At 40.1% G+C, this 23,614-nt stretch overlaps 1 protein-coding gene across 5 annotated transcripts in view; it reads right to left on the bottom strand.

Moving 5' to 3' along the window:
• The window catches only part of LOC103462206 (myocyte-specific enhancer factor 2A-like), a 49,196-nt gene that overhangs the window by 19,545 nt on the left and 6,037 nt on the right, over positions 1–23,614 (bottom strand). For 2 of the 5 annotated variants that reach the window (XM_008404856.2, XM_008404855.2), the window contains 3 exons: positions 21,212–21,297; positions 6,772–6,961; positions 950–1,153 (listed from right to left, as the gene is read on the bottom strand). In XM_008404856.2, the coding sequence (XP_008403078.1) occupies positions 950–1,153; positions 6,772–6,825 (258 nt within the window). In that variant the 5' untranslated portion in view covers positions 6,826–6,961; positions 21,212–21,297. Of the gene's footprint in view, positions 1–949; positions 1,154–2,340; positions 2,528–6,771; positions 6,962–8,211; positions 8,300–21,211; positions 21,298–23,614 lie in introns of those variants that run through there. The other 3 variants (XM_008404857.2, XM_008404858.2, XM_008404859.2) reach the window with 3 other exon arrangements.

Here is a 23,614-nt window from a genome sequence, read left to right as displayed (position 1 = left end):
AAACATATTCTGTAATTTTGTATGTATTGACTTATCAATAAATTATTTACTTCTAGTGACTGTATAAAGAAAAGCAAAAGAAAACAACAACTATGTTTTGATGTTACATATTTGTTTAGCCAAAGAAAAAAAATAGAGGAAGCAGAAAATGTGGGATATAATCTGTGATATTGTCATTGAGGTATTTTAAAAAATATATATCGAGATATCATTTTTGGCAACGCTGAAAACAAAAACAAACGTGAAAACAAAACTTTTTTCTGAAAAAATTAAACTTGAGCATCAGGAACGTAGTCGTTCACGCAGCAGGCTGCATCGAGCAGGACTTGAGCTTTCACAGAATTTGCTTCTTTCCTCACATTTAGAGCTGCATTAAACGCCGTATGCTTCTCACCAGCATAAATAGTGACATGTGTACTATATATACAATAGTGAGAGAAGCTCTAAAGGCCTAAAAGTGGACATTACAATATCTGATTAAATAGTTAGAATTTGAGAAATGAAACTGATCTGCCTGTCTGTTATTCATATTTTTGTCTCTGTCACACAAAAGCTTAGGGTTTTTTTTTTTAATTATGAACATTTCATTTCCTTACATTTTCAAAGAAAAACAGTGAAGTAAGGAGACATCAAGATGAAATTCTGAGCTCTACACTGTAGCACAAAATTCCCCTTTTTAAAATACATCCTTTTTGTCACTTCCTTCCCTTTTCTTGACATGGACGAAGAAAACGTTGGTCAGACAGATTCCTCCTCTCACTAACTGTCCACACACACACGCTTCATGGCGGCTGATGCAAAACAAGCCGTGTTGTACGTGAGACGTATTTGCATGTCGCGCCTTTGAATCAAAACTAATATGCTCTCTATAAACAGAACGCACATGGACTAAATGAGACGAACAGGAGGCAAAGTGAACCCTCTGAAGACGCCGCCATCGACTCCTTACCTCTAAAATGTCGGTGTTGGTTCTGCTCTCGTGGGGCTCGTTGTACTCGGTGTACTTCAGCAGGACTTTGTCCATGTCTGTGCTGGCATACTGGAACAGCTTGTTGGAGCTGTTGAAGATGATGAGGGCTATTTCACAGTCGCAGAGAACGCTGAGCTCGTAGGCCTTCTTCATCAGGCCGAACTTCCTCTTCATAAAAGTCACCTGGAGGAGCAAAGCAAACCCAAATTAACCAAATGGATTTGTGTCAACTGCTCTGTTGGTGGCCTAATCCATGACTGAATAGGTGATGTGATGTCCTCTCATATTTAAAACTCCCTTTGCAAAACTCACTTTTTGCAGGGTTTCATCCTTCTATTGGGGTTGTTGGTATCTGGAAAATTTGTTTTTTCGAAAACCTCCCTATTGTTGTGTCACAATCGATATTCATCTCACCCCCCACGCCCCCAGCCGAGTGTAGCTTAGCAACAACGGCGGAGCTCTGGCATGTTTGGTCAGCTGGTTTGCTGTTGTATTGGCTGTACAATGGCTGCTGGAAAAGACTTATTGTTTTTTTTAAATGTTTTTTTGGCTCTGGTGGCCTTTGTTTGAAAGTGCTATGACAGGAAAGTAGAGTAATGAGAGAGAGGGAAGACAGGGATCAAAGGTCACCAGGCCGGGAATCGAACCTGCAACAGCCCACATTTCTAAAGAAGTGTATTTTCTACAGAACTTCCATGAATCATAAGGCCTCTTTATGTGGGTTGTGCTTAACCCATGCGTCACCACAGCAACCCCGAAAAGACTTATTGTTGACTTACTATCCAGAAACCACCTGCTGCATTCTTGTTAGTTGTCTGGGAAGCGCCACTTCTGCTTTTCAAAGATGTATGGTTGTATAATTGTGCATCTGTTTGTAGCCATTTTCACGTGTGAGAGTAAGTGTTGAGTTGGAGGGCGTGGCCAGCAGCAGTTTATTTGGATTTAAGGTGACAAGCGGTCCTAAAGCAGGAGCTCAAAGTCGGCAGGACTGAGCAGACTGAAATCTAATTTTCTAAGAATGATTATGCGCAAAAAAATGTTATGAGCATTTTTTTTTTACATAGCCCATCGACCCATCCTAACTTGTTCATTAGGTCACCTTTGTGACCTAATGTGATGACTGAATCAATCCCAGATTTATTGTAACAACTTATCCCCCCACTTCTTCAACTGATAAATTGTGCAGAATCATTTGGAAAGATGACTCGTATTCTCAACGCCTTCATGTATGGAGTGTCTGTTTTACAGATGACAGTGAGCACCAGGTGACACGCCTATCGTTCTCTCTCATCCCTGTCACAGTGAGCAGCTCACTCCCTGCTGTGAATCAGACGGTGTTTTTCTGACGGTAAATGTTTCTGTGATCATACCTTCTGGGATCCTGACACCGAAGGTCTGATCATACGTTATATTTAGATTTTTTTTTTTTTTCGTTCCTCACGCGTGTCTGATGAAGTCCCTTATTCTGATCTGTCAAAATGAACCTGGTTATGAACATTATAAACACAACCTTTCTATTTGTGAGTTTCTAGTGGTGGTGCACCGATAAATCTGACTCACAAACGACAACAACGGATGACAAAGTCGCTTCTCCTGGCCAACTGGAGCTTCATTTTTTACTTGAAAATAAACAAAAAAAACGATCTGATTGGATGCTGGAACAGACTGTTGTGTTCAAACTGTGCTACAGTGAGTTTAAATGGAGTTTAAAAGTAGCCTAAAATAGCATCTCAATGCAAAAAAATCCTGATATCAGCATTTTTTCCACAGCCTACATTTCTAAAGAAGCATTTATTTCTACAGAACTCCCATGAATCATCAGGGGTACCTGAAAGCCTCGACAGCTGAACTGGTATAAGAGCACCAATCTGGTGCTTCAATAACCTAACAGATTAAAAATAATAAATACATTTTCTTGCTGACCTCACGTGTCTATTTATTCAATTTTTTTGCAGCAAAAAGGGGTTTTGAATTGAACATTTTGCTAATTTTGTCGACATATGATTTTCAACTAAAATGAGACTGATTGCAATTATGAAATTTCAGGGTTAATTTCATACTCTGAAATTAACTTGATTAAGCTTTTAAAATTCATACTTTGTTTATATTATAATTCGTATACAAATTTAGTTTATTTGAGATGTAGGCTAATCACTTAATCATAAAATGTGGCAATTAATTGTTAGTAGCAGCACAAAATTGCACATAATCCCACTTTGACGACAGGCTGATCCAACAAATGCATTTGACTGAGCTCTGGTACCCGATGCCCCCTCACCGCACTGGGATTTGCTTAACGTGTTGTTGTTTTCCACCACCTGAAAGCCAGTCAGTTGAGCAGACGGTTCTCGGTGCGGATCAGAGCGTATTTGCATACTGGCCCGACCGGCGCAGAACGCGCTCTGCAGAGTCCGAGTCCTGAGTGGGACCAATCCTCCTGCACTCGGAGCGCTTCACCTGGGACCTGGATGACCACTGACTGCAGAGGTGAGGGGAGCTTAAGGACTCTGTTTAGGCTCTAATATGTTCAGGTTAGAAAGCACAACTAAATAAATAACCATCTCATCGCTGTTGGTAGATTAGGGATGGTGGTTTTCACTGCTCAATCACAAAATCTTACCAAGTAGTACTTAGACCAAGTAGTTTTGGTCCAATTTCTAATGCAAATATAGAAAACTTGAAATAAGATGAAACAAACTTAAAAGTAACTTCTTTGGTTAGCTTGTTTTAAGTACATAATTCCTTAAGATTGACAAAAAAATTCAATTTCTATTAGAAGATTGTTTTCCACTTATAACAAAACATTTTTCCCAAGTATTAAGTGAAATAATCTGCCAATGGAACTAGTACTTTTTCATCAATATTAAAGAATTATTTACTTAGAAAAGCTCTTATATCTTCCTGAAAAGTTACTTATAAGTTTGTTTTGTCGTATTTCAAGTTTACTATATTTGCACTAGAAAGCAAACAAAAAATACTTGGTAAGATTTTGTGTTTTGGCAGTATTTTACCATCATTCAATTGGAACATCTAGTGCTTCAGCATCTTAGATAAAATGTGAAATTTATATATATACCGTATATATTAAGCGAAATGTGCATCAGAAAGATAAAATGAGAAAGCAGAAAAAATGTGTAAAAACAGATGATGTGCTTGACAGATAAAACAAAACCGCAAGCCAACTTCCTAAAATAGAGCCCAGGATCTAAATATAAGACTCGGGGCCGATAGCGCGTGCAGACAACTGCAGCAGTGTCCGTTCTCAAACAGCTTGGGCCGAGACAACCAAACATCAAATATAAACAATCTTCCCAGATATTTATTTTCCAGCCACATCCATATTTCCAGAGCCTGTGCAATCCTTCCAGACAGGCTGGTATTTGTTGTGCTGTTGAGGGGGGGTGATATATATATATAGATATATTTATAAGTATATATAGAGGAGTCAGACAGTGAAGGATTCCAGCGGCCAGCCGCGTGGCGACGTAAGGAGACGTGAGGAGAGAGGGCCACTGTGTGTCCCCGACGCTGACCCACCCTGCTAATGACAGGGTGCTGTCCGAACGCTGCTAACCAGAAATTACTGCCCTCACCGCCCAGCAGCTGCGCACACTGCTGTCTCAGAAGGGAAACGGTGCAGAGAAAGGCCCAGGAGCTCCTCGGGACGGAGGCCTAAGGCTGTTTTTGTCAGTGGTCCCCAACCCCCGGTCCGTGGACCGGTACAGGTCCGTGGACCAATTGGTACCGGGCCGCGCAAGAAATAATTCAACATTTCCGTTTTATATATTGAGTCTGGAGGACCTTTTATTTTGAAAAACCTTTACTTGCGCGCCAACACTGAGCCCACAAGCAACAAAATGAGTAAGAAACAGATCAGATGTCTTTGGAAAGTTTCTTTGCAAAGGGGAAAAGGCCCAGAGAAGAGACAGGAGAATAGATTTATCCCGGACCGGTAGGTGACTCCCACATTACAAGCCCGCTCTGCGTAACATGCGGCGACCGGCTGCTAATGAGGCAATGAAGCTTCAAGCTGCTTTGCCACGTAGAGACCAAGCAGGCTGTGCAACACTTCGGGTGTCATTGTCTCCCATCACTCCCTGATGGAACCGTCTCATTGCAGAGAAACAAGCTCAGGGCTCACGTTAGTCATTATCGTGAGTTTAAATTTTCACGAAAGTAAAATGTTTGTTTTTGTGGCGTATCTGTATCTTATTTTGAAGGGATATGTAAACGTTACCATAGCGACCAGAGTCAGAGAGCATTTGGGTAGTGGTCGAGAGGAGATACGAAGAGCTTGTGAGTCTTAAGTCTGGTTTAGACGGCAAGATTTAAGAATTATCGGCCGATTCTCCAAACCTCTGTGACCATAGAGCTGATAAAAGTACAACAGGTTGGATCGGTTCGTGTGTCCAAGGCAGGAGCAGCACACCAGACGTGACCTGGAGGGCGGATCTGTCTCACGGCGGAGCAAAAGGGAAAAGTTGCTGATTTTCAGATCTTTGGATAAGATCGACTTTTCATGGAAGTATCAGCCAATAGCTGATCGTCCAAAATTAAGGGAATCTGGGTGGATGTGTCAGTACACCGCAAAAAATGACCCTTTTCTATACATGACTCGTAGCAAACCGTAATCAAATTTTCTTTCGACTTTCTTTCAACAACGTTTTTTTTTTTCTCGCTACTCTTTTATGAAGGCCAGATTTGCAGAGGGCAGAATTTGTGATCGTCTTGTCAACAGATTGAGCCTAAACTGCAGCTCCTCCAGCTTCTCCATTTAATGCTCTCCTTAACCAGCCTGTCATTTTAATTAAACAACCACACCATAACAAGTCGACAGCTGTCTCACAGTTCTTTTATTTTTAGATGATGGATTGAACTGTTCTGTGAGACATTCAAAGCCTTCTTGTTTTTTAACCTAACTCTGCTTTCAACTTCTCCACATCGTCCACCCTGACCTGTCTGCTCTATGTTAAGATGCTTGTTCCCCAAGGTTCTCTAAAAAAAAAAAACCTCTGAAACCTTCAACTAAACTTATACTATACAGATTGATTCCATTTACTAAATACATTGGTTTTAAATCAACTGATTGCTGAATTTTAATGAATGAGTGTCAGAGTAAAAACATTTGGTTTTAGATTTCTTGATTTTTTTTAGATTTTAATGACTTTGAAAATCATTGTTTTCCTTCCAGTTCACGGGTATGCTACCTTGCATTGGTTTGTGACAAAATCCCAATGAAATACACTAAAATGTATGGCTGTAATGCAACAAAATGTGACAATTGTGAAAGTTGGGAATCAGTGAAAAAATCTGGGTATTGCATTTCTGTAAAAGCTGGATTAGGTACTGTAGCTAGAGGTATGCCAGTAAATAACTTTTTACACAGATTAGCATCACTGCACATGATGTTAGTTATCCATATTACAGTACACGAGTAAACATTTGTTTTTCCATTCTAATCCTCTCAGCTCTAGATGTAAGATTTCAACTCGGTCTGTAGCACATCATCACCAAACCTGCTGAGACTCTTCTAAAACACCAGCTCCACCTGTTCCAGTTGCTCTTCTACAGATGTAAATCGGATGTTTTCAGGAGAACATGATGTGTTTTCCACCACATCATGCATCAGACCATTTCAAAGCTGGATGGGTTGGGGTTTTTTTCTTGGTTTTCTCAGTAAAATTACAGTTTTGCACAGGTGTTCAGAAGCACAGATGATGCCGTTACTTTCTGTATTCCAGAAAACAACATGTAATCAGAAGAAATAACGTAAGACGACAGACAGGGAAGGAGGCACCGACCTGTCTGTTCCTCTCATCCAGGATCCGACTGATCTGAATCTTCTTCCTCCCCATGGCCGACACAAACTCCACTAACAGCCGAAGAGGAATACCAACGGGCTCAAGGTGGTTAAAAATTCAAAAGGCAATCCTTAACACATAGTCCCAACGTCAGCTGCTGTTACACCGGCATCAGCTCGCCATTGGTCTGCTGAAAGAGAGACACACACAGAGTCAAACAAGTCCTGTTTTCACTCCATCACAGCCCGTCTTCAGCTTATATTGCTTTTAGATGCTTTTTTTTTTAACCAGACATGATGGGAGTTTAGAAGATCATCATCTGCATTTACCTTTGTGATTAATGTCATTTACGGGAGAAAATTGTGAGTTCCTTGACTTTGAATAAACACTAAGTATTAGCAAAACAACTTCAGACATTTCCTCCAAACTCCATCCTCATGTGTCACTTTACCATCAAAGTAAAACAATGGAAATGTTACCAGCTTCTTGTCAACAGACACAGAGTCTTTACAGGGTTTCTGTAAGTTTCAGCAACTCACATTTAAAACCTTTTAAGACTTCTTTAAGACTATTAAGAATAAAACTTGGTACTTCTATCATGACAGAAAGGCACAAAAAAAAAAAAAACCACAAATAAACAAATAATACGAGTTGGCGACAGAAGTGACCCATTTAAGACGGACATCGCCCAGCCAGTTGGCAATAAACTGGCACTACCCCATTATGAACGTAAAAAAGCTAGCTTTACTCTTATTAGCTATCTGACTAGCAGAGATAAAACTAATTAGCTATGTCCTTTTAGCTTGGTTGTAAAAATCACTTACCATCATGGGTAAGTGCTAGTTAGCTAATGAGGGTAAAGCTAGCAAGCTTTTTTACATTCATCATGGGTAAGTGCTAGCTAGCTAACAGCAAGAGTATATAAGCACCTAGTTTTATTTTATTTTGATTCTTCTCATCATTTGTACCATCTTCAGTTCAATCCTGAATTTTCAGTTCAATGACAATAAAAGCTTTCATTTCATTTCAGTAGCCACAACCACTTTGAGTCACAGAACGCAATGAGCATGTCTGTGTGTTCCTCAAGTTTTTGTGTAACAATAAAGTCCCACAAGAAAAAAGAAAGCTGCTTAAAAATACATATGATTAAATAGTCCTGCCACAAAAAAAGTAAGACCTCTGATTAACATTTAAGGTCAACATTGTTTTTCAATTAATTTAGGACATTTCAAGGCCTTACGTTTTAGGTACATGAATTTAAGACTTTTTAAGGGTGTGTGCAAACCCTGCTTTAACAGCAGGAAACAGAGCATACTATATTGAAAACTTCAGTTTCTTTTTGTTTGCCCACGAATCTGTAGTCGCTGGATGTTGCATTAAACACAGCAAACAGCTAAACAAAAAATAACCAAACATTTGCTTGTCTACTCCGTGTCAAACCTCAGACAGCGGGCTCCAAACACTCCTCCGTCTGCAGCAGCCATCCAGGATGCACCAGTATGCTCTCTGCTCATTTCTCTTCCCTCCCTGCACCGGCACCCACCTGCTCTGCTGCGTCCCTCCTCTCTTCTTCTTCAGTGTTTCTATGTTCTGCCTTGCCCCCTCAGAGCTCCTTAGCACTTTCCCTAATCTCATCTGATCTGGGAGGAGCTAGAAAGCAAGACGAAGCCAGGCTTAAACTGAAAACCTCCCTGGACGTCTGCAGACCTTTGAGCCCCCCAGCCCCTCCTGAGATTGGACTAATGTGATGGGCCTTCATCACATCAACATGTTTGACCACTATTTGCTGATTTACATGGTTTGTGTTCCATGAAAGACAATATAGCAGAGTGATGGTCACCTAATACCACACAATGAAAAATAAACAGAAATGAAGAGAATATTTATAATGCATCTGCCATTTTCTCTGCTATTACCCCTTGCAGATAAAGGCTCCTTACATATAAAGGATTTAGATTCATCCTTTTTACAATCTGGATGATTGGATGGAAAAACCAAAATATTTTGAGGGAGAAGATTAAAAAAAATCTGTTTTATCTTCAAACACAGCTGTGTTTCTTCCTCAACGTGCTTGACGGGATGACATCTTAGAGTCGCTGTTGTGGTGAAAAAGAACACTTTGTATCACTTTGATCGAGTATGATAGTCCGTGAAACACAAAAGGCCCTTTCAAGGGCCGCAGTAACTGAGTTGCTGCATTGATATGATAGCAGGACTCTGCTAAATATTAGACATTCGAGTTCGTCTTTGGTAAGTAAATGGATTGTGGGACGCAGCGCCTTGCAAAAGTATTTGTATCCCTTGAATCTTGTTGCCACCAGGGGACGCACCGATCCACGTTTTTCACTTACAATACTGATGTCTGAGGTTACGTATCGACAGATACTGATCTGATACAGAAAATCAGTGCTGACTTGACTTAAAATGTTTCTCTTTTTAATGAATAACAAATTTATTTGACAACTCTGTGCCAGTACAGCACACTTACACCAATAGCTTCACAAATTTGGTCAAACATGTAAAAACAACTTTAATTTGTTCAGCCAGTGCAATTAAGAGCATAACAGCTAATGTAGAACAAATAAAGAGACTGAAACTTGTAAAAATTTAGAAATGAGCTACAACAAATATTATTTGAAATGCCTCAGAAAGTGTAGTTAGGAATTCTAAATATGTCAAATAAATAATAAATTATGATGTCACTCAGACCAAAAAGCAATTAGACTGAATAGATTTGCCTTTATGGATCAGGCAAATGGTCACCGATACAGAATTATTTCCAATATCAGGAGCGACACAGATATTTACACGGGATAGGCACTCCACAAACTTTTTGCATAGAGTTTGCATGATTCTCTCCAGGTACTCCATCTTCCTGTCACTGTACAAGAAAAATAAGTTGATTTCTATACACAGTGGAAAGGTGGAACTTTTAAATGATGTTCCACTGAATATTTTCAAGCTAAATCAGTTCTTGTCTAAGGAGATCATGCTCTGCTTTTTGTGGGCTGGAACAAACTCATATGGTCCAAAGACACGCAGGGCTGCAACAGTTTATCAATGACAATAAATACCAAGAAATGTTATTGGTGATGCACTGTGTAAAACCACACTGTTCTTATGACAATGCACTACAGGAAACCGTAGGGACCGAAGTGTCTCCATTGTTTAACACACTGTCATGTTTTAATGACTAATTTTGTAACTTGTCTAACTAACGTATGTCTCTATTATTATTAAGTCCATAAAAAGACATACTTAGTTTGAAAAACAACTGGAATGGTAAGTTGTTTCTGGAACTGTGAATAGAGTATTTTAAACACGAACAGAACCCAGCGACTTTAAATCGGCTTCAGCCTGAGAATCAACACTGAGGCGTGTCCCACAACTCTTTTTACATTCACCTCCCAGACGGCGTGTCCTGATCAATGTGGATGCAATTTGTTACTATGGCAGAAACTCTATCCGGCTGATGCAAAAATCGACCCAGAACACTGGAAGATAACCAACACTCGCATAAACATCTGCTAAACTGAGCTCTACTAAGACCTATGATGATACTAAAACCATTAGAAAAGTTGCATCTTTTACAATGACGAATCACACAGGCACTATTTTATGCTGGTAAGTTGAAAATATTATATTTATGTAATTACCGTAACCCCATTGTTTCTGGTCAAATTGATTTGCAGATCTTATAATTAAACAAGTTTGTAGAGATAACCTTATACATCCAACACCATCTTCTGAATCTTACTTAAATTTAAAACTGCTGTGGAAAACTTTTATATAAAAATGTTTTTTTTACACATTTGTTAAAACTGTAATCATGACAGTACAACATGAGACAATCAGTAAAAAACAAAAAGCTTCTTTGTATTCTCCCAATGCTCTTTTACGGAAATGGTAAATGAAACACACTGCTCCGTCAGAACCAACCAATCAGAGCCAGGAGGAGAGCCTTACCGCTGTCAATCACTCTCAAGTATGCGCTGCTCACACTCTCATCTATGCAACAGCTAGTTTCCCACAATGCAGGCTGCTATGAATGCTAAGCTAGTTAGCATCGCCACTGATGACGGCATCTGAACGGTTTTCCTGGAACGGTGAATTGCTTCTCCGCCTTTAGCACAATTAGCAGGTTTGTCATTGACTGAAACACTCTATGCTGACTGCAGAAGCTTCAAAACACAATTCAAAATCAGTGAGATGTTTACTCTGTTTGTAATGACAAATACTGGAGATTCTTAATTTTCCCATGAACGTTGCTAAAACCACCATCTCATCTTATTTTTTTGAATCCGGATCCATACACTGCCTCGTCTTAAGAGCGGAGCGTATCATTATACCCATAATCAATGGCATTTAATAACGTCAACATGCAATGTGTATCACCGTTGCTAATTTAGTTGTTTGTCATGAGGTCAGGTTAGGTGACGAGTACCGATTACAAAGTGCAGTCACATACAACCTGTTGGATGAGTTTTCTAACTTTCAGTGTTCTTCTTTCCTCAGTAAAATTCCAGCAAAAGAAACAAAGACGTACGAGAAACAAATCAAACGATGACTGCCTCACAGTCTCGCCGTGCCGTAATCGAAAGGAAGGAACAGTTGATTTAATAATGACAAATCTACGAGACGTGGAGAGAACCCAATGTAAACTACTCCAAACAACCAGCTTCCTGTTAACACTGTCTACTACATCACTTCCTGTGCTGTGAACTGTATGACTCTCAGAGGGGGAGTGCTGATATCATCTGTCCGACCGCAGCCCCCTCCCACACACACATACACACACCACGCAGATAACATTTTCTGGCTCAGCTGTGCATCATTGTGACACTGTGCGTGGAGGCAGCACATCAAACCAGCCAGAAGCAACAAATGACATCCTGAACATTCACAATGGCATCAATAATTAACGGCGATAATTCATTAACATAGTTATGCCAAACCCTCCGCTGGCTTTAGATTCATGCTAGTGCAATTCTTCCATTTAAGGCCACAGTACAGTAAGGCCGCAATAAACATTCAGTCAGTCAGTTTCTACAACAAGCAATGTCTCGTTTATCATTGCTGCGGTCACAGACTGCACCTGCATGTGTGAAATATGCTGATTTTTTTTTTTTTTTTACACAAAGTTACCAGATGATTTTATCTGAAAACTTTCCCTGAGAAATGAGGATGAAAACAGAGATGTTGGTGGGCTGGTAGCGCTTCCTGCAAGCTGTTAGCACGTCAAGATTCAAATACGTTGTAGAAGCCTTCCATAATGACTAATCCCACATTCATAAGGCATGAAATCAACTTGCAATTGGTACATCAATGCATTTCGCCTGATTGTTGCTTTTTACCTCTTCCTCGGTCTTAGCACATCGTTCAAGTGGAAAGCAGCAAATGTCACGGTCGGACAGCGGGGACGTGGGTGGTTGCATGACGGGTTGGTGCAACACTGTCAGACCGCGCACAGAGTAAAAAGCTTGTGTGGTCTAGTGGACCACATCTCTAGAGACCACAGATTGAACAAGAAAGGAAGTTCTGCCTCGTTCACATGGCAAGATAATAAGACCAATTTTTTACAATCTTGAAGATGCTATGATTATCATGATGGCTCTAAGGATAATCTTATGAGATATTCCTGTTGTTTGTGGGGTGTGAATAGTGACCTGCTCCGCCCAGAAGGACATCGGGAGATATCTGACATCTACGCCTGATATTTCAGCATGTTGCTTTAGGCCCGAGACATTTTTTTGCATTTTCTATTTGTTGGCATCATCATCTTTTCATGAGAAGATGGTGATGACAGTGGTAAAAGTTTGTTCCACAATTCAAGGGCTGCCGGTTTGATCCCTATTCCGTCAACCTCTGTTGTTGAATCCTTGGGAAAGACACTTCACCCGCCTTGCCTCCTAGTGGTAGTCAGAGGGCCCAGTGGCACTAATTAATGGCAGCCTCTCTTCTGTCGGACTGCTCCATGGCTACAATTCAGTAGCTTGCCACCATCAGTGTGTGAATGGGTGAATCACTGAATGTAGTGTGAAGTGCTTTGGGGTCCTCTGGACTTCATAAAATGAAATAAAAGTACAGGCCATTTACCATTTTCTCTGATAATCATTCTTCCATTCTACCAAGCCGGCCATATTTGGCTCATGTTTGATTTTCAGAGGTTTTAACAAATTTCCCCCCTGACATCTGAATGTTGGTGAGTTAAACCTGTCTGTGTGTGATGTGTTGTCTTTTCTAAGTGGCTGTATGCCACACACTGAAGGACCAGACCTGTTACATCTATGATTTTCTTTGTTGTCGTGTGGGATTCCAAGTAAGAGGGGTTTCAACGTTAGCACTTGCATTACATTCTGTGAACCAGACACTCAAGTACACCATGTGCGTTCATTTAGCATTCAGTCTGTGTCAAAGCGGCCCTGCGTAGCAAAACGCCTGTGACACTGGACTGTTGATCCCAATAAACCCCAATCAAAAGGGTATCACTTGAAGCGTAAAAATAGCATTTTATGAAAAGGCAGTTGACGCATCATGTGCACTAATTACCACCCTCCACCCCCTTTCAAGTTTTTCTTCACGTAAAGAATAAACAATGTTAGAGCCGTTGAAGGTTAATCAAGTTGGGTCTTGACTGCACCAGGTTGTTTTCAGAACAAAGTGCCAAAGAGTAATTGGCAAGCCCTTTCATCCCCTCTCCTCATTAAAGACCTTGAGTTCGTCTCTAATTGGGATGACCCAAACATGATCTGTGCACCGGGTCTCTCCAACAGTGAATCAATGAAGCTTGAAGCGGGTGCTATCCAGCACACACCACTAGTTAACACAAACACCGCCCCCAACATCAAATTCTCTGCTTGCAGCAGAATAAAGACATCTCTGTCTCCAATATGTGAGGGACAGTACAGTGTTTTGTTTTCTGCAAATTATGGAGGTGAGCCCGACTGTCAAAGTAGAAAAAGCCTTGGTAAGATACAAAAAATAATCCACCCTTTACTTTTTACTGCTGATCTAAAAAGTAAAGGGTGACCGAGATTGCTTTCTTCATTTGCAGCTTCACCTTCCCTGCAGCTTTTGCTCATCGTCTTGCTCTCTTCTCCTTCCCTTTAGGCTCAGGCTCGTCCTTCCTTCTTGTGGCGACTTATTTGCATTGTATCCACGAGAGAAGCAGGCAAAGAGAAGCTTTTAGCTCAGGGCATAAAGACGTGGGTTGATAAAAGTCCCCCCCCCACACACACACACACACACGCACACACACACACACACACACACACACACTCTCACCGAGCCTGGACGAGCTTTGAAGTTCCCATAAATGGAGTTTTTTGTGGAAGTTCTTGGAGGAACTTCTAGATAGTAAACAGGCAAGTCTATGTGGTGGACCAGATCCCTGAGGGAGGAGGAGGGAGAGCCGGCTTGTTTACTGGTTGAAGTGTTTAACACGTCCTTGTTTATGTTGCTACTCTCTCCACATGCCCACTTGTTAATCTGAGTTTCCTTTGATGTAAGGAAGGAAAATGACAATTTATGCTAAATATGACGGCGTTAGACCTACTTAGAGGAGGCAACAATGAAATTAGCATTTGTTTATGCAAATGATTCTCAATATGAGCAAGGTTAAAAGGGAACACAGCAGCACATGTGTCACCAGTTTGAAGCAGCAAATGTGGCTCCATATAAATCTACCCAATGACAAAGCAGAACGTTTAGTAAAACTGATCTGAAAACATTCGGCTGCACTGTTTTCTGAGAGCCAGTAAAGCTAATCTTACCTCCAATAGAAGACTCTCTTGGTGTCTTTGTTTAGTATAAGTCCTGATTAGTTGGTCCTAGAAACTAAAGCTAGTGGTTAGTACAAGACAAGCCAAAGTGGACTTCTAAGATCTCAAACAGATCCAATCCCTCTAATGAATTCTTAAATTGTGTCCCTCATTGTGGCATTATGTAGAAGTGGCTCTGTTATGTTTGTTCTGATTTTTGTAGGCTTTTCTTCATTTTTTGGGTTGAGTTGTTGCATGTTTGGACGATTATTCCTCCTGGTTATGGGTGCTTTGCAGTTGGAAGGATTTTTCGCACTTACTTTTATCTGTACAGTTGTTATAATGCGTGACCAGTGTACGTAGTGACAAGGTTTTTGGTTTTTTTTTAACAACTGGGAGCAGCTAACCAACATCTCAAAAGTTAAAATAATACCTGAACTTCGACCCTGGGTCTAACTCTAACCCAAGGGTCATATTCCCGACTCCTAATGTCTCTCTGCCCAACTTTCTAACCATACGGAAGATCTAAAGAAGGGAGGCAAAAGCAAAGGAGGTGGTTTAGCAGTACTTATCAGGAACTAATGGTGTCAGCTGTTGCTGTGGAATACCGTCTGTGCTGCCTGGAAATTAAGTTGTCATGAGGCAGTCATACAGCAAACAGTCATGTCAGATTAATTGTCAAACTGACTGTTACCGTAGATCCTTGCTGCCCACAGCATCACCGTCCACAATGACTCTTTGAAGACACTTGGATGATGTAAGTTACAACAACATTTGATTTCCCATTTGGATAAAGTATTTTTGAATTGAACTGAATTTCAAAAATGACACTGCAGTTTATGGAAACCATCATGTTGCACAGGGTGGATGTGTAAGTGAGAGTTGGAGGTCCGTCCTCCTTGAAACGTGTACTGAGAATCAGGATAAGTCTCTGATACAAAATGATCGAAAAAGCAAACATACAGGCGGTATTCCATTTATCTTAATACTGCCTCACTTATCTAGCAGGTACCGTATTTTCCGCACTATAAGGCGCACCGGATTATAAGGCGCACCTTCAATGAATGGCCTATTTTAAAACTTTTTTTATTTATAAGGCGCACCGCATTATAAGGCGCATAGAATAGATGCTTCAGTTTGGGTTTCCGTACTCTATTATTACACATCTACATTTGTAAAGAAGTGGTCCCCAAGTACTTTATATAGTAGTCTGCCCCAGTCATCGTTTCACTCATGGTGTTGGTGTTGCGATATTGTGCCCAACTGCTTTCTGGGTAACACAGACCAACCGACACGCCGCCGCAGTCTCTGTCTCTCACCCCTCCCCCAAACTTTATTGACAAACCATCGTTCTGACAACTATCCCAGCATGCACCGCGCACTTCTTCTTCTACAGGCAAAAATGAAGGTAGCGGCTGCTTACCGTAGTTGCTAGACCTGTTGTGGCTCAATATTGGTTCATATACAGTATAAGGCACACCAGATTATAAGGCGCACTGTCGGCTTTAGAGGTAATTGAAGGTTTTTAGGTGCGCCTTATAGTGTGGAAAATACGGTACATACAATGTGTTCCACTTCTGGGTACATGTTTCACACAGGAAGATAAATGGTGGCTCGGCGCCTCCTACCACCCTTTCCTGTGTAAGTAATGTTGGTTGACTGTAAATAACCACCCAATGCAACCATCACAATACTGTATGTATGTGTATTTGACTTGCTGTTTTGTTTCAAATCATATTCACTGTTTGTATGTCAGTAATGGATTTGACTGGTCACACTGACCGTCACAGCACCTGATGCCCAAATCTTAGATTGGGTCCATGGAGTGCAGGTCTTTTTTTTTCTGTCAATACATTTTTTTTAAGGTTTTATTGGCTCTAGTGGCCTTTATTTTGATAGTTAATTGACAGGAAAGTTGGTAATGAAAGATGGGGAAAGACATGCGGCAAAGGTCACCAGGCTGGGAATCGAGCCTGCGATGGCTGCGTCGATGTCCAGGGCCTCCATACATGGGTTGTGCTTAACCCCTGCGCCATCACAGCACACCCCTGTCAATACATATTAAAGCTCTTCCTAAATAATCATGTTTTTCCCATGTAGAAATTGACAAAGCTTTGAAATATTCTGATTTGTTGTAGCTAAATTGTATTGATCCCATAAAATCTGATCGTGTGAAGAATGTGTTTACATACATGTTTCCACAATGATGTGATTACATGATTGAGATTACAGGCGATCAGTCATGACTTGCTTATTATGGCCAGAATGAGCATTTGTGGAGACTTTTAGACTGAACCTAATAGATAATGGCAGCAAGGTCAACCATTGGGAGAGTTGCATGAGCATCAAGGGTTCATTTGATTGGTTAATCTTTCTCAGCAGAATGGTTTACTCCAGAAAAGAGAGAGTACTGTGACAGTCAGTCATCTGAAAGGTGTCTAATATGAAACATTAAGAGTGCCATTAAACTTTCTGTTTGCCAACATTGCATTAGTGAAGTTTCTGAAGACTCTGTTTTCTTACACCACGTATTTGAATCTTGATTTAAAATAAATTCTACGGCTGAAGAAAGAAAACTCCAGGTTCTTTTTTCAATATGTAATAAAGATCTCTCTCTATGAAAAAGTAAATAATTGCTCAGAGATTGGTTTATGAACATTTACTAAGTATAACATGACACGATATTGCTACTCCTTTAGAGTCTTAGACAACCATTTTTCAGATCTTAATGTTAGCTTTAATTAATAAGGATGCAAAAAAAATATTTACACATCTTCCTGTTTAAATTTTGAGAAAAATTGAAAGAGGGAAATGAATCTCTGAATTTCAGCCAGTAGCTCCAGGGCTCCACCGTGTTCCTGTACACCACAGTGTTACTCACAATCTTCCAACCCAGTAAAACCTCCAAGACAGCAGTCTGCTCATTTAATTACTGGCCCACTGTGATGTCATTTCATTATTGTGTTGCTTTTATGGCAGCAGCAGTGTGCTAAGATTTTCCTGTCTCAACACAGAGACACTGATGTCATGCCTGTAACAAAGATTAAAACTCAAGCTGCCGTTTTAAATGCGGCGAGGCTTTCGTTCTTTTTATTTATCCAAAACAAACCAAGAAATCCAGCTTCCACTTGTTGAACTGGAGTTTGGCCCATTGAGTAAACCATTTCAGACATTTCAGATTAACACACATAAAGAAAGGATAAAACTAGTTTAAATTATTACATGGCTTTTAGTCCAGTTCTAGCTGTAAAGAAATAATGATATTTCTAGGCATACAGAAGAGTGACCTTATTTTTTCTAGACGAGGCCTTTGGTTTAAGGGAGCTATTTATATTTAATTGCTATGTTTTGCTTCCAAACAGACATGATTTTACTAAAATCATATGGAAAGAATTCAAACTAAGGTTTGTTTGTCTGCTATTGCATCTGGCAAAAGTATTCATACTCCAAAAACTTTTTCTGCGCCACCTGCTCCTTTATGCCTAATGACAAAATGTAAATAAATTTTTTTATGGCTTTCTTTCATCAATGTCTTTCCTCTTGCTATTCTTCTAAGAGGTCTGGGTAGTTTGAATCAACAGACTTTGAGGTATTTTTGCTGAACTTTAAATACACATTTCTCTTCTGGTGATTTTCTGAAGGTAATTTTACCTGGATTTTATTCAGTTGCCTTAGAATGAAAGGGGGTTGAACATGTAGGGTGTCCCACACTTTTTACATTTTCACTTGCAAAACCTTTTGAAATCCATGTCACAATTGTGTGGTACTTTGTGTTGGTCTATATAGGAAGAACCAATTGTAGTTTTCTGACCAATTATCGATCTTTAAAAAGTCCGACCTGCTGAATCCGATTTTAGCCGATACTGATATTTTTGTCTGAAAAGTCACTAAATATTGCAACAAAGTCGATAAGTTGGCAAAAGTGACTATTGTTAACAGCAGATGTTAGCAATAGTTACCATTATTTAGTTAATTCATTATGCAGTACTCTCTCACAAACAAAAAAGGGGATAGTGACCGGTTTTCAGACCTTTGTAAATAGATAAGTTGGTTCTAAAAGACCTTTTTCTCGTGCAAGTATCGGCCAATCACCCAAAATTAAGGAAATCGCGGCCGATTTATCAGTGAACTCCCAGTCTATAGGATAACATTCCAATGAAATACATTGAAGCTTGTGGCTTCAAAGAAATAGGAATACTTTTCCATGCTACTGCATGCTGCCGGAACAAAGTTTAAGTCCGACTATCCAGTAAGTATTACGACGCAGAAATAAAGACTGAAAGCTTCTAGTCACCCAGCACAGGGAAGGTTCTAAAGTCTTCTTGTACATTTCTTTTGTAAGATTTGCACCACTCAGTGAAGATGCTCAAAGAGACTTGGAATGTGAAGTATCTTTAGCCCTAGCCCAAGCTTTTGATCTGCTAAATAATATTATAATTAATTTTTTTTTAATGTTAGTTCTTGATCTTATTAAAATTTGGTGCTTTCAGCAAAGTAAAAACTTCCTTTTAATGCTGTAAAGAAAATCTTAAGCGTCATCATAAGGGACTTTCAAAATATTCCCCTCTGTCTCAACCGCTCCACCCCTGTACATCCTCACATCTTTTCCAACTTTGCGTTGCTTTATCCTAGATTAATGAGTCACACATTAGAGGGATTCTTAAAGTTCACGCACAGGGCAGAAAGAGTTTAGAGGTTTTAATATAATCAGAACTGTGAGTTTTGAGCTTGATTACCCTACCTGAGTGTTGCTGCAAAGCAAGACAACAGACGCAGGGGTTTGGAGCAGCCATGCAGCAGTGTAGAATCTTGTGTTCACACAATGTGGCAAAGCAGGGATCAGAGGAAAACTCCTAAAAGTCAAAAGCACTCAAAGTGGATTGAGAAGGGGGTGCTGCTACAACAAACCAGTCGTCAGCAGAGTACCAAAGAAGGGTTTCTAGAAGCAGAACCTGAAGCAATGAAGCACTTGAGTCATGAGGACCAGCGCAAAAGCCCAAAACGGGCAGTGACCACACTCTGGTCTGGACCTAAGCCTTTCAAATCAACAGAACGTTTACCGAGCCAAGTCATCTAGCCCTAGACCGGGCACTGCTCTTTCAACTGGCAGAGCAAACGACGACCTATTTACGGCAATTGACAAAGGCGGGTTTATGCGACTGCCTCAAAGTGGACGGCAAGGCTAATATTTGGACATTGTCTTGTTTGATTTTTGTATTTGTTGAGTGTCATTTCTAAGCCGCTCTGTTGCATTTTTAGCATCCAGGTCTGGGTGTGAGGCCCAGCGGTCAGACGTAGTCAGCGGTCTGCCGAGTGTGGAAAGAGCATCTCAACTGGAACAGGAAGAGTCTTCATTTCCAACAGACCAGAACATTTCCATTAAACACAAGGAAGAGGAAGGAAGTACACAGTAGGGCACGGTGCAAAGAAGAAGAGATTAGCCCCTGCTCTAAAGTATAACGCAGTGTAATTAATATTCTTAACATAGTGTGATGTCAGCATTGTTTTTCTGTGATATTTGAAGTTTTAATGCTCCTTCATTCATTCTGTGGTGGGCTTCTATAATCACTGAAATCTGTTTAAAGGCATAGCTGACTTTTAGTATAGCTGTAAATGCAACATGCAAATCCAAACACAGCCGCTAGTAGATGGAGAGCAAAGCATCCACAATATTGGGATATATACACCATTTGTGCATTTAAAGTACGATCTGGAGAAGATCGCACCATCCAATGCTTTAAAATCAACGTCTGTATTTTGACATCTATCAGGTTGTTGCTAAGCCTGTCAATTTTTCCATCGCTGATGTTTTCATTTGCCACCGATTTACTCATAGCACCACGTTGTGTCGACACCCACGTTAGCAAGACTGGGTAAGACGAGAGGGATACTGGTTCCGTTCCAAACCAACTAAGTGGTTTAACAAAGCCGGCCAGCTTGGAAATGTTCTTCGACACCTCTTTGTTGCATTTCTAGTTTGCTTTATTTTCTACACTCAATTGTGGTATTTTCTGTTGCCTGCCAACATGAGAAACAAATCATGTTTCTCATGTAACAATCCAAGGATTGTTACTAATCTTTGGATTAGTAACAATCAAGCAATCATGATCAACGTTGGAGAAAAGAAATCATATTTTGCATACTTTTGACACCATCAAAAATATCTTAGAAAGTGATCAGACTCAGGGATTCACAAAATTATTCACAAAAATAAAAGCAGTACTAAAGTCTAGAACATGAAGTATTATTCTGCCAAGTATTTCAACTACATAAGCTGTATTTATTTTTTTCCAAATATTTCATATAAGCTTTACGAATTATTCTGCAAATAAGACAAATCTTAAGACACTGTGGACCATGAACAAAGATATATATAAAAACCTTCCTGAGCTTATGATTGTGTGCATTAGTTTCAAGGGGAAAATAAGAGTTTGTCTGGTAAATAATTGGCAAGACATTATGAAATCTCACTGCAAATGACCCCAAACTGGATGGCCCCAAAAGGTTACTATTGTTCCACCATGAAAGTTTTGAAAACATCTCCAAGATATGTAGGAAGTTTAACATTCATGACCTTAGGAGCAAAGAGGGGGACAGACCACATAGAAATGCATTTCAATCCTGGTGGAGAAAAATATAACAGTTTAAAGTGAAACACTTGCATTAAAGTTTTTTTTTACCTTGGCCACAGGCAGCTGGACTGGAGTGAAGATGGAAAGAGGACTGTGGAGAAACTGCACAGAAACTTCCTCAGAACAATGAGGTTCTGAAAGAGAGGAGAGGCAGAAAGAGATTAGGTCCATGTCTTTCTGACTTGTGATTGAAAAGTAATGAAACTATAAGCTTTTGCAACCAGAAAGGAACAGACTTAATTCTTAATTGGACGGAAGGAGAAATCTCATAAGCAGCTCTCAATTGGGAACTTGAGAGAGAAAGAACCAACTGTAATAATGTACAAAGACTGGTCTGAACGTCAGCGCCGGTCCTGACGTTCAGATCAGGAAGAGACCTTTGAATCACTTCTGCTGGGAGTGATGCAGAATAGTTCAGCCATCAACACCAGTAATCAGCCCGAATGAGCTTGAATTTGCAGCAGGAGACCATATAGTTGACTAGAAAACTGTTTTTGAACAGTCAATTTAGTCCCTCAATGAAAATACTTAAGGCAAGCAGACACCAACAGTGGAGCCTGTTTTCTCTGACGTTGGTTAAAAACAGTAAAGCCTTTCCTTCCAAAGTGTTGCTATTTACTGTTAACCACATGGCCCCAAATAGCCTATGATGAGAGAAAAAAAGGGGGGGAAAGAAACAAAACTTCTACTTCCATGGCAATATTGTTGCCATAGAATATCACCTCATTTTAACTCTAGGTGATAAAATGAACCATGATGGTAAGGTAAAATATGAGACGGCAAGTTACAGAAATCCATCCATCCATCAATTTTCTGTACACTCTTGGGGTCGGGAGGGCTGCTTTTGCCCATCTCCAGCTAACGTTTTGGACGAGAGGCGGGGCACACCCTGGACAGGTCACCAGTCTGTTGCAGGGAAAGTTAGAGAAATTATATTTCTATTCAATAAAACATCAAAGAAGTGAATGAAATGCCTTGAATAGAGAAAATAGTTCTCATAACCAGGAACAGGTTCAATATATATGCAACAGCTTTGCTTTTAAAAGTTGGTCTTTCCATCTACAGGAAGACTGTCAGCAGTTCCATCATGTCTGAAAAGGAACCGTCACATCAGTTTACTGTCTGCCGTCTTAGACGGTAACCAGCTGGAGAGTCGGGATGTTTTCATACCTGATAGTTCACTAGACTCTGTTGGACTCGGGGCCAAAATTGCAACATTTATGTTATTTTCAGCTGGGACAGTTCACTCTCTCACTGTAATGTGTCAAATGAAACAAACCCTTTAAAAACCTGCCCACACCCTTCATTTGGAGAGGCACTTCAGCAAGAACCACTGAAGGAAACGACACAAAAACCTCAGAAGACACAGAGCGTGACTTCCTTCTTCACCAAACGTAAAGAAAAATGGAGAGGTGTGAGATTTTAGTGGTTGTAGCATTTCTCTTTTGTCTTTGGTAAAAGACCACAAGGCTTTTCTCTCACCAGCGTAAGACTCGTGTGTTTGTTTTAGCTGTATTTACCCAGAATGCCCTGCATCTTAGTCCACTTCCTGCTTTTGGGGCAATCTCAATTCCGCTTGGCCTTTTATGAATTTAAACTGCGGCAGAGTTCACTTTAGCCGAACCGAGACGGAAGTATATACATTTTTTGGTCCACATCAGAGTTTGATCACGCTTTCACACCTCCACAAACGAACCGAACTTTCTAGGTAAATGAACTGGAGTTTGATTAAAGCGGACTAATGGTGTGAATGCACCATTGGTTTATTTCATCAGGGTAAATCCTGTTTGGAACACCATAAACATATCTAAAACTAAATATTGAAATTGAGATATGTCTTGTTGAATCAAACAAATTGAGTGTTGGCAGAACAGAGAGCAGCTGTTCTGCCAATCCCCATTCCATCAATTGGGTTTAACCAACAATTTTAAATGTGGGCAAAAAAAAAAACATGATTTATTTATTAATTTACATGTGAATCTAAAACGGTTATAGAAATAGTTAGTGTAAGCAACAACTAACACCAAAACCTGCTACAGTCTCTTGCAAAAGTACTCAACTTGGTAGAGAGGTAAGAAGAACCCTATTGCTGAAAGAAAACTACAAGTACCTCAGTAGATCTGTTAGCCAAGGAACACAGAAAACAACACAAGATGCTTTAGTCAGAGGTAGTTATAGTGACTCGGTTATATGTGATTGAGTAACTTTTTTTGAGGGGGAAAAAGTACTTTTAAGATTAGTTTTACTACACCACAATAGTTCATTTGACTTGAGCATTATTATTATGAAGCATTGCTAATGCTACTAGAGTACATTTTCCAGATAATTTACCCACCGTGTGTAACTTCACTGAATGAAGGACAGTTATCCAAAAAGGCATGAGTCACAGATTCACACCTATGTTCTGTTTATGTGAGACTTCCTGTTAAGGTATTTTCCCATACATATATA

The sequence above is a fragment of the Poecilia reticulata genome, linkage group LG3 (assembly GCF_000633615.1).
Source record: "Poecilia reticulata strain Guanapo linkage group LG3, Guppy_female_1.0+MT, whole genome shotgun sequence".
Lineage (NCBI taxonomy): Eukaryota > Metazoa > Chordata > Actinopteri > Cyprinodontiformes > Poeciliidae > Poecilia > Poecilia reticulata.
The sequence above is the reverse complement of the archived record's forward strand: the minus strand, read 5'-3'. Positions and strand labels throughout refer to the sequence as shown.